The sequence below is a fragment of the Schistocerca piceifrons genome, chromosome 3 (genome assembly GCF_021461385.2).
Source record: "Schistocerca piceifrons isolate TAMUIC-IGC-003096 chromosome 3, iqSchPice1.1, whole genome shotgun sequence".
Taxonomy (NCBI): domain Eukaryota; kingdom Metazoa; phylum Arthropoda; class Insecta; order Orthoptera; family Acrididae; genus Schistocerca; species Schistocerca piceifrons.
Window position 1 is genome coordinate 960,752,878 of NC_060140.1, and position 14,870 is coordinate 960,767,747.

General features: G+C 40.2%; 1 protein-coding gene across 1 annotated transcript in view; it reads left to right on the forward strand.

Annotated features, from left to right (window-relative positions):
- Nucleotides 1-1,643: 1,643 nt before the first annotated feature.
- The window catches only part of LOC124789517 (p21-activated protein kinase-interacting protein 1-like), a 60,545-nt gene continuing 47,318 nt past the window's right edge, over nucleotides 1,644-14,870 (forward strand). The window contains exon 1 of the mRNA XM_047256906.1: nucleotides 1,644-1,841. Coding sequence (XP_047112862.1) covers nucleotides 1,758-1,841 — 84 coding nt within the window. The 5' untranslated portion in view covers nucleotides 1,644-1,757. The remainder of the gene's footprint in view (nucleotides 1,842-14,870) is intronic.

The window sequence follows — 14,870 nt, forward strand, 5'->3', positions numbered from 1 at the left end:
TATCAACTACAGAAGCTGAGTATATGGCTTTATCAGCAGCAGCGCAAGAAGCGGTATACCTTCAAGGATTGCTTCGTGAATTGTGTGTTATGCATAGTGAAAAACCAGTAAGCGTATGCTGTGATAATAGAGGTGCCATTGTACTGAGTCACAATGGTGTGCATCACACACGAACAAAACACATTGACGTGAGGCACCACTATATTCGTGATTTATCTAAAACAGGAAAATTCAGTGTGAAACCTGTAAATACCGATAAGCAGCAAGCTGGTTTTTGACAAAGGCACTGCCTAAAGGTAAACATCTGTGGTGCTGTCAAGCTGTGGGACTTTCAGAGTTCACGAATTGACATCTCGAGAACTTGTGGGGGTGTTGGGAACATTCACATTTTACTCTTTGATGTGATGTATGTATGGTAGTTTATGTTTTCTTCTTGATCTTCGTTATGTACATCGCTGAATAAATGGTCTCTAAAAATGTGTGTTCCTGGCAATACAGTGTATTGTGTATTTGATTAAAAGGTCAACTTTATATTCTCACAGAGGACTAATTAGAGTCAATATCTAATAGTAACACTACAAATGTCTGACAACATACAAATAAATTCAATCTACTAACCAACCTGATTCTACCCAAAGTACTTTTTTCACTTCAAGTTGCAGCCATATTGTTATCCATTTCATTGTAAGTTGTTGAATACAGTACTGGTATCTACAAAATCTATAAAAAAAACCACTTCATAAATGTGGTAGAGTGCAAGTAATTTAGTATGCTCAGTCATACAATCTAGTCTGCTGGCTCACTGCTTCAATTAATCTGGCGTCATAGTAACGAAGTGAAACAATTTATAGCAAACAACGAAAGAACAACAAACAACTGACATCACCCACGAAAACCATGGCGAAACGAAATATGGAGATCAGCGCTGACCGCAGGGCCGTGTATCAGGGGGAAATGAGCTTGAGCGTTACGTTATCAACAACAGAGGGGTCACTGCAGCTGTCAACACTTTCTTCCAGAGAAATCTTGACGGTGCCGTGTCGTGACGGCCTGTGTGAATTGGCCTCAAGTTGTAGCATATGTCACTGAATCAGGGATATTCAGCTGCTTTTACATGTATTTAATGATCATTCATGTCTGTCGATAATTTACAATACTTGAAACTCAAAAATGTAATACGTATTTCGCTAATCAACTGGTAAAATAATTGAAAACACACTTTAATTCTTATGGCTACTTTCTCGCCGCTTGGGGCGCTAGCGTTGCACCAACTGTCGGACAGTAACAGTTTTCACATCAGAGAGTGTCCCGACTATATATGTTAGACAGTGATACCCCTGGTAAGGTATATGCAAATAAAGGCACGTCCGCAGGGAAGGCAGCATAGCGTGCCACAAGTTCCCTATGTACACTCTATCTGTTCAGTTCACCCACACATTAAAAACTCGATTAAGAACTGCATTTGCAGATATACTGGAAGTACCTTCAGTAGAAAAATGTGGTTAGCATACGGAAACAGCCTGTTCCGACAGCAAAGTGGAAAGTAGGTTCTGCCGTCACCCTTTGGGCCAGTTTCAAATGAATGTGAATTTTGACTGCTTGGTTGAAATGCTTTGGCGATTGCGCATCGAGTTGATCGACAATCTATACTGTATCGATACTCCACATCTAACACTTCACTACCAATCGCACGTGTGTTTGTTTACATTTTTGGTAGAGTTTTTGTATCCGTGTAGGCTTACCAAGTGATTGGAGTAATGAGTGTTACTAGTTTGGAAATAATAGTAGGAACTTACGAAGAATTTCTACTGGGTTATCGAGTGACCAAGACTGAGATTAAGGTATTCTAAACAGTTGTCATATTTTATTCAGAGAAAAATTGTTGGAAGCCAGGTTTCTTGCTCTGATTATGACATGTCACACTTTCAACGGCAATGAGTTGTATGTTCATCCAATTACTTGCGTTCTGTTTGCGCTATTTGTTTGCTCTCTTCCTGTATAACAGTCACAGTTTGTTCACATAAACCCCGCAAAGTGAACTGCATGTCGAAGAATGTATTTTAATGAGCAGATGATGTGGTTTTCCATCACAGCGACCAAACGGCGTTTGCAATTTTCTCTTAACAACTTGAAGCTCCTCATTCACAGTATCTACAAGTGAACTAACGTCGTGTTCCGCTCCATATTTTCACCTAGTTATGCTCTTATTGACTAACTGCAGTGTTAATCGTATAACGACATACAACTAGTTTTTTTTCATGAAGAACTTAAGTTAAAATTTATATACTTTAAATGCTGCTTGCTAGTCTTTTACGCACTTTGTTATTTTATCTCTGGAGTAATTTATTAGTAGTCTGTCTGTATAATATGTACAATTCTGGGAACATTTTACAGTGATATTGGATTTGTCATCTCTGTACAATGAAAACAGGTAACTCATAATGTACAAACAAGTTTCTTATAAAGTTGGGACAGGTGGTAATCTGTGGCCTTGCTGAAGGAACCATCCCAGCATTTATCTGAAATTATTTAGGAAAACTATAGAAAATCTAAGTTAGGATGGTGAGACTCCATCCTTTCAAATATGAGCACGTTCTCCTTAACAGTTGCACTGTTTTGTATGATTGGCCCCTTTTGTACAATGTTCATTTGATCATACACTGTAAAGGGGATTACAGAAGTATCTGGTTCCACCCATCTGCTTTGACCCATGACATCATCAGTATGCTGGAAATGGCTATTCCAAGTGTCTCCAGTATAGCGCCTATGACGTCACTACATACACAATGGCAACAAACACGAAAATACGCATAAATAGGACTATAACATCTCCGTCCAAAAATATAACCAAACTGTGGGACAGCCGCAGGAAATTGGGGATTTAGATCGGGGACAGGCTATATATACATATATTTAAAAAAAATAAATAAATAAAAAAAATAAAAATAAAAAAACCACAATCCCAAAACACCGAAAAAAAATTTTTCACCATTCTATTACACCAGCAAAAATTTACAGGAATTGGAAACTTCCCTTGAGCTATATAGGTGAACCACAGCTGACAATACCAAAACACCAACACCTACAACAAAAACTGTGAAAATTGGAGTAGGACATTCCCCTTGACCTGTACAGTTCAACCACAGCTGACAATATCAAAACACCAACACCTACAACTAAAACTACAAAAATTGGAATAGGGCGTCTCCTGTGATTTGTATAGGTCAACCACAGCTGATGATACCAAAACACAACTAAACCTACAAAAAATAAAACCAAAACCACAACCCCTCAAAACTCAAACATCCCAACATAAATTAAAACACATTCAGTACCATAAAAACACAAAACATCACAACTTGAGAAGAATAGATGAAAAAAAAATTGCGTACTACCACCAACTCTGGCACTGCAAACTAAGTCCGCCACCTAAATGTGCCCCCCCCCCCCCTCCTCGCAGTATTCAAGCAGTGGGTGAACAAGTGTACTGTAACCTACTTGCTTTGTTTTCAGACTGCATTTCCTTAGGATTCTTCCAATGAATCGCAGTCTGGCATCTGCTTTACCGACGATCAACTTTACATGATCATTCCATTGTAAATCACTCCTAATGCCTACTCCCAGATAATTTATGGAATTAACTGCTTCCAGTTGCTGACCTGCTATATTGTAGCTAAATGATAATGGATCTTTCTTTCTATGTACTCGCAGCACATTACACTTGTCTACATTGAGATTAAATTGCCATTCCCTGCACCATGCATCAATTCGCTGCAGATGTCCCTGCATTTTAGTACAATTTTCCATTGTTACAACCTCTCGATATACCACAGCATCATCCGCAAAAAGCCTCAGTGAACTTCCGATGTCATCCACAAGGTCATTTATGTATATTGTGATAGCAACGGTCCTGCGATACTCCCCTGCAGCACACCTGAACTCACTCTTACTTCGGAAGACTTCTGTCCATTGAGAATGACATGCTGCGTTCTGTTATCTAGGAACTCTTCAATACAATTACACAATTGGTCTGATAGTCCATATGCTCTTGCTTTGTTCATTAAATGACTGTGGGGAACTGTATCAATTGCCTTGTGGAAGTCAAGAAACACGGCATCTACCTGTGAACCCGTGTCTATGGCCCTATGAGTCTCGTGGACGAATACACAGCATCTACCTGTGAACCCGTGTCTATGGCCCTATGTGTCTCGTGGACGAATAGCACGAACTGGGTTTCGCATGATCGTTTTTTATGAAACCCATGTTGAATCCTACAGAGTAGGTTTCTAGTCTCCAGAAAAGTCATTATACTCGAACATAATATGTGTTCCAAAATTCTTCAACTGATCGACGTTAGAGATATAGGTCTATAGTTCTGCACATCTGTTCGACGTCCCTTCTTGAAAACGGGGATGACCTGTGCCCTTTTCCAATCCTTTGGAATGCTACGCTCTTCTAGAGACGTACGGTACACCGCTGCAAGAAGGGGGGCAAGTTCCTTTGCATACTCTATGTAAAGTCGAACTGCTATCCCATCAGGTCTTTTGAGCGATTTTAATTGTTTCTCCATCCCTCTGTCGTCTATTTCAATATCTACCATTTTGTCATCTGTGCGACAATCTAGAGAAGGAACTACAGTGCAGTCTTCCTCTGTGAAACAGCTTTGGAAAAAGACATTTAGTATTTCGACCTTTAGTCTGTCAACCTCTGTTTCAGTACCATTTTGGTCACAGAGTGTCTGGACATTTTGTTTTGATCCACCTACCGCTTTGACATAAGACCAATATTTCTTAGGATTTTCTGCCAAGTCAGTACATAGAGCTTTACTTTCGAATTCATTGAACACCTCTCTCATAGCCCTCCTCACACTACATTTCGCTTCGCGTAATTTTTGTTTGTCTGCAAGGCTTTCGCTATATTTGTGTGTGCTGTGAAGTTCCCTTTGCTTCTGCAGCAGTTTTCTAACTCGGTAGTTGTACCACGGTGGCTCTTTTCCATCTCTTACGATCTTGCTTTGCACATAGTCATCTAATGCATATTGTACGATGGTTTTGAACTTTGTCCACTGATCCTCAACACTATCTGTACTTGAGACCAAACTTTTGTGTTGAGCTGTCAGGTACTCTGAAATCTGCTTTTTGTCACTTTTGCTAAACAGAAAAATCTTCCTACCTTTTTTAATGTTTCTATTTAGGGCTGAAATCATCGATGCAGTAACCGCTTTATTATCGCAGATTCCCTGTTCTGCATTAACTGTTTCAAATAGTTCGGGTCTGTTTGTCACCAGAAGGTGTAATATGTTATTGCCACGAGTCGGTTCTCTGTTTAACTGCTCAAGATAGTTTTCAGATAAAGCACTTAAAAAAATTTCACTGGATTCTTTGTCCTTGCCACCCATTATAAACATTTGAATCTCCCGGTCTATATCCGGCAAATTAAAATCTCCACCCAGAACTATAACATGGTGGGGAAATCTACTTGAAATATTTTCCAAATTTTCCTTCAGGTGCTCTGCCACAACAGCTGCTGAGCCAGGGGGCCTATAGAGACATCCAACTACCATGTTTGAGCCTGCTTTAACAGTGACCTTCGCCCAAATTATTTCACATTTCGGACCTCCGTCAATTTTCTTCGATACTATTGCACTTCTTATCGCTATAAACACGCCTCCCACTTCACTGTCCAGCCTGTCTCTGCGGTATACATTCCAATCTGAGTTAAGAATTTCATTACTGTTTACGTCTGGTTTCAGCCAACTTTCTGGATATTGCGACCATTTATTAATGAGAGCAGTTCTGGGACCTTTCTATAGACGCTCCTGTAGTTTACTATTACCACATTAATATTGTTATTCCCTGTTCGTGTTGCCTACCACCACCTTGCTGCATCTCAGTAGGTGTCTTGTCAGGCCTAGGGAGGGAATTCTCTAACCAAAAAAACCCACATGTGCACTCCACACGTACTCCGCTACCCTTGTAGCCGCTTCCTGCGTGTAGTGCAGGCCTGACCTATTCAGGGGGACCCTACATTTCTCCACCCGATAGCGGAGGTCGAGAAATTTGCACCCCAGATCTCCGCAGAATCGTCTGAGCCTCTGGTTTAAGCCTTCCACTCGGCTCCAAACCAGAGGACCGCGATCGGTTCTGGGAACGCTACTACAAATAGTTAGCTCTGATTCCACCCCGTGAGTGAAGCTTTCTGCCTTCACCAATTCCGCCAACCGCCTGTACGAACTGAGGATGACCTCTGAACCCAGACGGCAGGAGTCATTGGTGCCGACATGAGCAACAATTTGCAGTCGGGTGCACCCAGTGCTCTCTAGAGCCGCCGGTAGGGTCTGCTCCACATCTCGGGTGAGACCCCCCGGCAAGCAGACAGAGTGAACACTGGCCTCCTATTTCCCTAAGGGGCTCCATCACCTGCCTAACGTTGGAGCTCCCAATAACTAATAAACCCCTCCCCCCGTCTGCCTTCTCGGACCTTGCTGAAGGAACGGCCACGTGTCCACTCACAGGCAGAGCGGCCGATGCCACACGGCCAGCCTCCACATTCACCCTCCGCCTGATGCGCCGCGAACACCGCTGAACACGCCACTCCCCTTGGGGAGAGGGTGGCCCAACCGCACCCGGTACCCGCGTAGATATCTCGACAGCAGGGACCGTGGGTGAAGCATGTAACACCTGGGGTGTACCATGCAATGCACCAGACTCCCCACTGCCGCTACACTCCGAGGCAGCAGCCTGAAGACGGCTGACCGCGGCTATCAACACATTCAGCTGATAGTGAACAGTGCCCAGCTCCTCCCTCGTCCGTACACAGCAGTCACACATCCTATCCATCCAAAGAAATCAATTTACTGTAGACTGTTAATCAACTTTTAACTAGACTGCTAATCCACTAAAGGTGGCTGATAGCTGACTAAACTGTTGTTACTAGACACTTCTTGTTGAAAACAATGAAAATAGCACAGCCTGTCTCTGGACTGTATTCAAAACAAACACTAGCACTACTGGCACTACAGCTGACTAAAGGGACTCTCTCTGACTGTATTCAAAACAAACACGAAATCTATGGAAAACTATTACTAGCACTCGAAAATTAAAGCTTCGTAAAAGCAAAAACACACGGGAGAAGAAGTGACAAGTAAGAAAAATGCAGTTAATACTTAAATTAACGTAGCTCGCTGCACAGCAGACGTGACGCAGACGGTAGTTACGATGACACTGACACTACTAGTGACCATAACATCACTAAATTCACTGGGAAACAAAGATATAAACAACATGAACTATTTCACTGCAGCAATGAAATGAAACTAATGGGACAATTGTGGGAAGTTGGGTGCTTAGAGTGGAGACCTGCTAAATATGCAGCAATAAGAATAATGCCACTGTTCCAAAACAAACAAAACTGAAAAATGAGAAACACGAAATCCTCAGGAATAAGTAGGGGAAAAAAGGAAATTGAATATTTAATTTGTTTTGTGTAGCTCAAAGGAAAACAGCAATACAGTGCCCCCCCCCCCTCCCTCCCTCACACACACACACACACACACACACACACACCTTAGAGACCTGTATCATGAATTTCACATGACATATAGCTCAAACGAAGACAGCTATACCAAGAACCCACAACTAGAAGAACTATTATTAAAACCTACTTACTTTTATTTTACATGTGGCAAGAGCTTTATCGACCAAATGCCTGCTCTATGAGCCTCTTCCACTTCTGTCTGTCCAATGCGCTGTTTGTCCTGTTGCTGTTCATCCTATTTATGTCCTCCCGAATGTTATCCCTCCATCTGATTCTGGGTCTTCCTCTAACTCTCATTCCATCTATTGTTCTCCTGAATGCTATTGTAGGTAGTCTATTCTCTGTCATTCTTGCCATACGGCCTGCTCAATTCAATCTTCTCCTCGTGAGCAGTTCGACGATGTTACGGTGTTTGTACAGCCCTCGTAATTCTTCATTTCTTCTTATTCTCCATTCCATATTATTTTCGTCGTACGCCAGACCAAAAATTTTCCTTAGTACTTTTCTTTCGAATATTACAGTTTTTCTTCATCTTTCTTTCTAAATTCACATCCATATAACATCACAGGTATAATGGTCGATTGATATAAGCGGATTTTGAAGTTACTGCTAAGTGATCTTTTTCTTAGAATTTTGATGAAACTAAAAAAAAATGTCTTGTTTGCTGTTCCTAAATGGGCATCTATTTCTATGTCTGTTCTGTTGTTATTACTAAAAATACTTCCTAGGTATTTGAAGTGGTCAACAGTCTTGAAATTGAATCCATCCATAGTCAAAGGTGCATCTTTTCTGGTTTTCCTGCTTACGGGCAGGTATTCTGTCTTTTCTTCATTAACATGTAATCCTGCTTTCTCAGCAATTTTCTAGTAATTTTGCATCATTCTGATTAATTCTGTTTTGGAACTACTTATTAGTGCTACATCATCTGCATAGGCAAGTTTTGTATTGTTCACATCCTGTAGCTGGATCCCCTGTGGACTTGTTTTAGAAAATTCTCTATCGAACTTCTGTAGGACAAGGTTAAATAAAATAGGTGAATGGCATCCCCTTATCTCAGTCCAGTGTACACCTTAAAGTCTTCAGTTTCTCCTACCGATGTCTTTATGCAACGTAAAGTTTCGCCTCTACACATTTTAACTAATGTGATCAATTTTGATGGTATTTTGAATTCCTTCATTATATTTAGGAGTGTTTATCAGTATATGCTATCATAGGCCTCTTTAAAATCTACGAATAATATGTGGACATCTACATTGAATTCCCACTTCTTCTCAGTTACTTGTCTTAAGGTGAATAAGTGATCTAATTGTTTGTATTAACGCCTGTATTCCAGTTGTGGGCCTCCATTCCTTAATAACTCAGCATATATCTGGTCTTCACCACAAGCTTTGTTATTCTTTAATTTCTTTATTGATTGCTGTATTTCATTTACTGATGGGGTAGTAACTGTATCAGCTGTATCAATTGTACCAGGTTCTTCCAGTTTAAAGTAAGAGTGTAGGTCATTTCAGTTGAGAAGTTGTGAAAAGTATGTCTTCCATCTTTTTTGAACGTCACTTTTGCTGGTCAGTATTTTCCCATACTGATCCTGTATAAACTGCTCCCTTTTGTTGAATTTACCAAAGGATTTTTTTTTTTTTTTTAAATATTTTGATACATCTGCCTTGTCCTGTGATGTTGGAAATCGCCCTCTTCCTCTCTGACCATATTGTTATAGTATTCCCTTTTCTCTTGTCATAGGGTTCTTTGTGTTTTTTGGTGGATTTAATAGTACCTTTCCTTCAGTGTCATGTTGTCCCTTTCTTTAATCCATGTATTCCTTGAGTTTCTGCTTTCCAGCACTTTTTCACGACACTTTGTGTTAAACCAAATTTTATTAGGTTGTTTTCTTTTACCTATGATTTTGGAAGCTGCTTCTTGAATACAGCCCTTCAGGTGTCTCCATCTGCTTTCAACATCCTGTGGTTCTGAATTGCTCAGTCGCGGTTTTGTTAGATTGCTCTCTATTTCTTTTGTAAAATTTTCTTTTATATTTACTTTCGCCAGGTTTCCTATGTTATATCTTTCAATTTCTTCTCTATTTCTATTTACTTTCCTTTTGAGTTTCACTTTCATTTTTGATATGATTAACATGTGGCTTGTGTCACAATCCGCTCTCCTAAAGGTTCTGACATCTTTAATACTGTTTTGGAATCATTTATGGATAGCTACATGATCAATTTGATTGACTACCTTTCCATCTGGTGATATCCATGCTCCTAAAGGAATGCGTTTATGTTGAAATTTCATGCTGCTTATCGTGAGACCATTTGTCATTGCGAAGTTTGTAAGTCAAACCCCCATTATCTGAACTTTCCTCATGTAAGCTAAAATTGGTGATGATTGGCTTGTAGATTTCTTCCTTTTCTACTTTGGCATTAAAATCTGCTAACACTGTTTTTACATTGTGCCTACTTAATGAGTTGCATGTTTGTTCCAGTTGGCTGTAGAATTCTTCCTTTGTGTTGTCATCCTTATCTTCTGTGGGTGCATGTGCATTTAGAAATGTAATGTTAACCACTGCCTCTGAATAGTTATGTATGATGTACAGTTATTAACAAGTTTGAACTCCCTTATTGAGTCAGCTATTGATTTATGAATGTAGAAACCAGTTCCAAATTCATGGCGCTGACCGCAGTCTCCATACATTATTGTCCCATCTGCTATTTTCAGTGAACCTGTTCCCTGCCATCTTACTTCTTGGAGAGCTACCAGTTGCACTCCATATTTTCTTAATTTGTTTGCTAGTATTTGGGCAGGTCCGGGGTGATACAGGCTTCTAATATTCCATGATCCAAAAGAGAATTCCTTGTGGCTTTGCCAGTTTTTGTTCAAGTAAATCCTGTCCTTTTTTCCGAGGCTCGCGTTGAGTATCCTGACCATTTCGTAATTTTACATGGGTGGGTTGGTAGACCTCTGCACAACCCCCAACCTGGAGGACCAGGAGTCTTGATTTTGGGGTGCTGTACCCCTAGGAGGGTTGCCTTGACTGCAGCTGAGCAAGCCTCTCCTGCCCCTGCTAGTTTTGGTACACCCCGGGTATTTTGTTTCCCCTATCCGCCACCTGGGGAGGCAGCCAATGGGGGACTAGCAAACCCCATTAAAACCTAATGAGAGCAAAATTAGTACAACACACTGCATGATACCTACTACTATGAACTACTGAATACGAGCTTCAGTTACCAGTACAAACCACAAAAATCATGAAAAACTAGTTCATCATAAATTTTGATATTCATACACATCTCAAAGAGAATTACAAACATAAAGAAGCACATTGCACTTTTTACAGTAAAGATAAAAAAATACTTAAGAGTGTGATCACCACCAAAAGTCAGCTGACACACACACACACACACACACACACACACACACACACACACACAACTATTACTGAAACCAACAGAAACATTGCCACATACACCCATCCCTGGTTCAAGAAGCAGAGACTTTGCCCGAATTAATAATTTCCGCACACTGCTGACACTTTCCACACATTCTTCCAAGAGGCTATATAACTGGAGAAATTTAACTGAATGGATCATGTTGTCATCTATAGCAGCACCCAAGGAATGGCTAGTAAATTTCATTGTAACATCCTTTCAAACCATTGATGATGTGATGAAGTAAAAGTTTCAAAGCTGAGATCAAATCAGTAGCCAATAACTAATGGCACTGAAATAACACACTGTCAATGCAACAAAAACAAAATCCCACAACATCGAGTAACACACAGCACTAAGTCTAGTGCTGTACTGACATCTCTCTCAAATAGTTTGGAAACATAAACGTGTCAGACTAGTGTGTGCCACAATTTACTCCAACAGGCCCTCTGCAAGCACAATCCATTTCCAAGTCACACCGCAATGACATCACATAACACTGTTATGTCACGGGTACATGCAGATGAGTGGCTATAGTGTTGTTGTAATAACCAAAGATAAAATTTTCTCCATGTCTTATACTGTCTGGAAAGTAATTTATATATAGTAGAATGGAATTGGATCCAATGCACTAGACTGAGGCATACCTGTGTTTATATGTACATCTGTGACAGTTGTTTTATTAAAAATTTGCATGTGTTTCTTCAGAAGCACCTCCACAGTATTAAGATAATGTAATCTGCCTTTCAAGTTGTTCTCAGTGTGGTCTCAAATGCACTCTTAAGACAAGAAACAATGTACCATGAAGAAATTAACCAAATGGGGTGAAAATCAACAGCTGTGATGTGCATGTATGAAGAAACAAGTGATTACAATATCAGAAAAATTGGATGATTTATTCAAGAGAAAGAGCTCCACAAATTAAGCAAGTCAATAACACATTGATCTACATGTGGCACTTATACAAGCAGTTACTCGGGTTAGCACTGACTGACGGACTTGTTTGACGTCCTCTTAAGGAATAGCATGCAAAATTCTGTCCAATTTGTGTGTTAGAGTGTCAAAACCCTGAGCTGGTTGGAGGGCCCTGCCCATATTGCTCCAGACATTCTCAATTGGCGAGAGATCCAGCGATTTGACCAGGGTAGGGTATGGCAAGCACATACTCCATAGAGGAATTTTTAGATATAAATTTAAAAAAAATATTAAAAATAAAAAACACAAAAAATGAAAAAGTTGTTATATTAACTTAAGTATGTTGTTAAATTAACTTAATTATTTCATGTATTGGAAAATTTGACTCGTTCCACGTCATTACGAAATATCGTATTCATGATCCATGGAACTAGTATTAATCTAATCTAATCTAATCCAAAGACAAGCAGTAGAAACTCTCACCATTGGTGGGCAGGTATTATCTTGCTGATATGTAAGCCTAGGATGTGTTGCCATGAAGGGCAACAAAATGGCATGTAGAATATTTGTCAGCATACCTTTATGCTGTAAAGGTGCTGTCAATGACAACTAACGGGTCCTGCTGTGAAATGAAGTGACACCCCAAACCATCACTGCTGGCTGTCATGCCTTTCTGGGGCATCTCCAAACACATCTCCGCTTCCCATTGGGGCTCAGTTTGAAGTGGGTCTCATCACTGAAGACAATTCTACTCCAGTGAGTGAGATTCCAGGCCAAATGTGCCCAACACTAAAGGCATTTGCCCTGTGTACAGAGGACAAAGGTAGTCGGTGCAAGGGGCACTGTGAGCTCAGCCCCCTTTCTGTGAGCTGCATATTAATTTGTCCTCGCAGTCACTGAAGCACCAGTTGCATGTCGGATCGGTCATGATGATGAGCTGGGGCTCTGAGTGCCTCTCTGATGATTGCTCAGTCCTCACATTCTGTCGTCTCTCTAGGCCATCTGATTTCTCCTTGACATTGTGTTCAGCCATTGTTCACCCATTCCTGCCAGTGTTGTATAGTGGCAGTGCTCTTGTATTCAAATTAGAGTGATTCACTGGTAACTCCAACTGGCTTCTTTGAACTCAACATCACATCGTCCCTCAAATTCTGACAACTGTGTATATTGTTTATGGGTGTGTCCATGAGGCATAGCTACTGTTCAACTAAGTACATGGAATAAAATTCACAAAGACTTTATGTCCTGGTATCAACATGTTCCCTCTTTACTATCCATGTCAGCTGTGCAGTGACAATTCACTGCAGCATCACACAGTCATCCTTTGCTTGCCAAAGTTTACAATTTTGCAGTTTCCGTTGTATGTGTATGAAACCAGTTTGTGACCAATCTGTTTAACTGCTTTGTGGTATGTTTTTTTAAGTGTCTGTATCCTGTATGCATGTGATTTTCTTAGTAAGTGTGCCACTAAATGTAAAGCAGCACAGACTAAAGTGTAACGTACTTATTGTGTTGATGGTTCTTGTATTGTGTGCCAATGTTGATAATTCATTGACATTGGTCATAGCCATTTGGATGATAGTATAATCAGCGAGAAATGCTGAATCTGATGATTTATTTTGGAAGAAGATGTGAGTTGATTATTATAACATTTTCTAATCTGGTTATTATGAACTTTAAGTTTGGTTTCTGATTTTCCTATTTCTTTGATGACTGGAAAAAAGTAGATGTGCTGACAGACTGATGTATAGTACAACGTTAGGCCTAGGTTATGTTGGAATGTGACAACCTGGACATGAGGTGGCGACGTAATGAATGAGAACAGAACAGAACTAGGTGTGCAGACAGACTGACCTGTAGCATAGCCCAAGGCCTGGGTTACATTGGAATGTGATAATTTGTGTGAGAGTTTGTGAAGCCAATGAATGTCAGTGCTAAAAATATGAGTTCCATGATAGATTTATTTTTAGTGTAGCCTGAGATATACATTCATCATTCCTTTGCCTCATCACCAATTTTTTCCAAAAATTCCTATGATGTGACTAAATTCTAGCCTAATAGATTAAAACACCAACTAACTTTATTTACAAACCTTAGGAAATTACGAATTAGCGTTCTGATTGCCTATTAACTACCGAAACTCGATCTCTCATATTCAGTTCCCATTGTTCAACATGCAAGTTGTTATTCATATCGGCCTACAGCGCAACAGCTGTGAACACTGCCGCATCCCCCCCCCCCCCCCCAGCCCCCCCCCCCCCTACCCTCTCCCCACCCCAATGGCTATATGTGTTTGTCAAACTTACCATATTGTGTTTGATCATTGGGGTGCTCTTTGAAGTGTGGTGGTGTGTGTTCCATGTATGGAACTTGTGATGATTTTGTTTACATTTATGGAAAGGATAGATTGCTACTCGCAGTGAAGATAGCGTGTTGAGTTGCAGACAGGCTTAAATAAAAGACTTACCCATTAAGCTTTCGCCCAAAGCCTTTTGATGGAGGCTTTGGCGAAAGGCTTAATGTGTAACAGTCTTTTCATCGTGCCTGTCTGCAACTCAGCATGTTATCTTTACAGTGCGTAGCAATCTGTCCTTTCCAAAATTGTTGCCATTCTAACCCATATTTTCCATTGTTTGACATTTTTATTTTTAAGTTTCAGTTGTGGATGTTGTTCATATTTTTGGTATATATGTGGTATAGTTGTTGGAGGTGGTTACTTAGGTCATGCTCTTTATTAGACTTATATAGGGCTAGCAAGCGTATTCAAGATTGCAGAAATGAACATGATGCAACAAAAAGCTAGTTTTTCTTTTCTTTCTTTGTTTAATGTACGTTGCACTGATTGGCAAGTCTGTAGCGGAGCCCATGGCCTAACTTTGATTCTAAGATTACTTTTTGGTTGCAAGTTTCAATGCCAGGGAATATGTCATTACAATCTTTTTATTTATTTGGATTGTTCTGTAACTATATGTACATGCTGATGAAAATGTATATCTT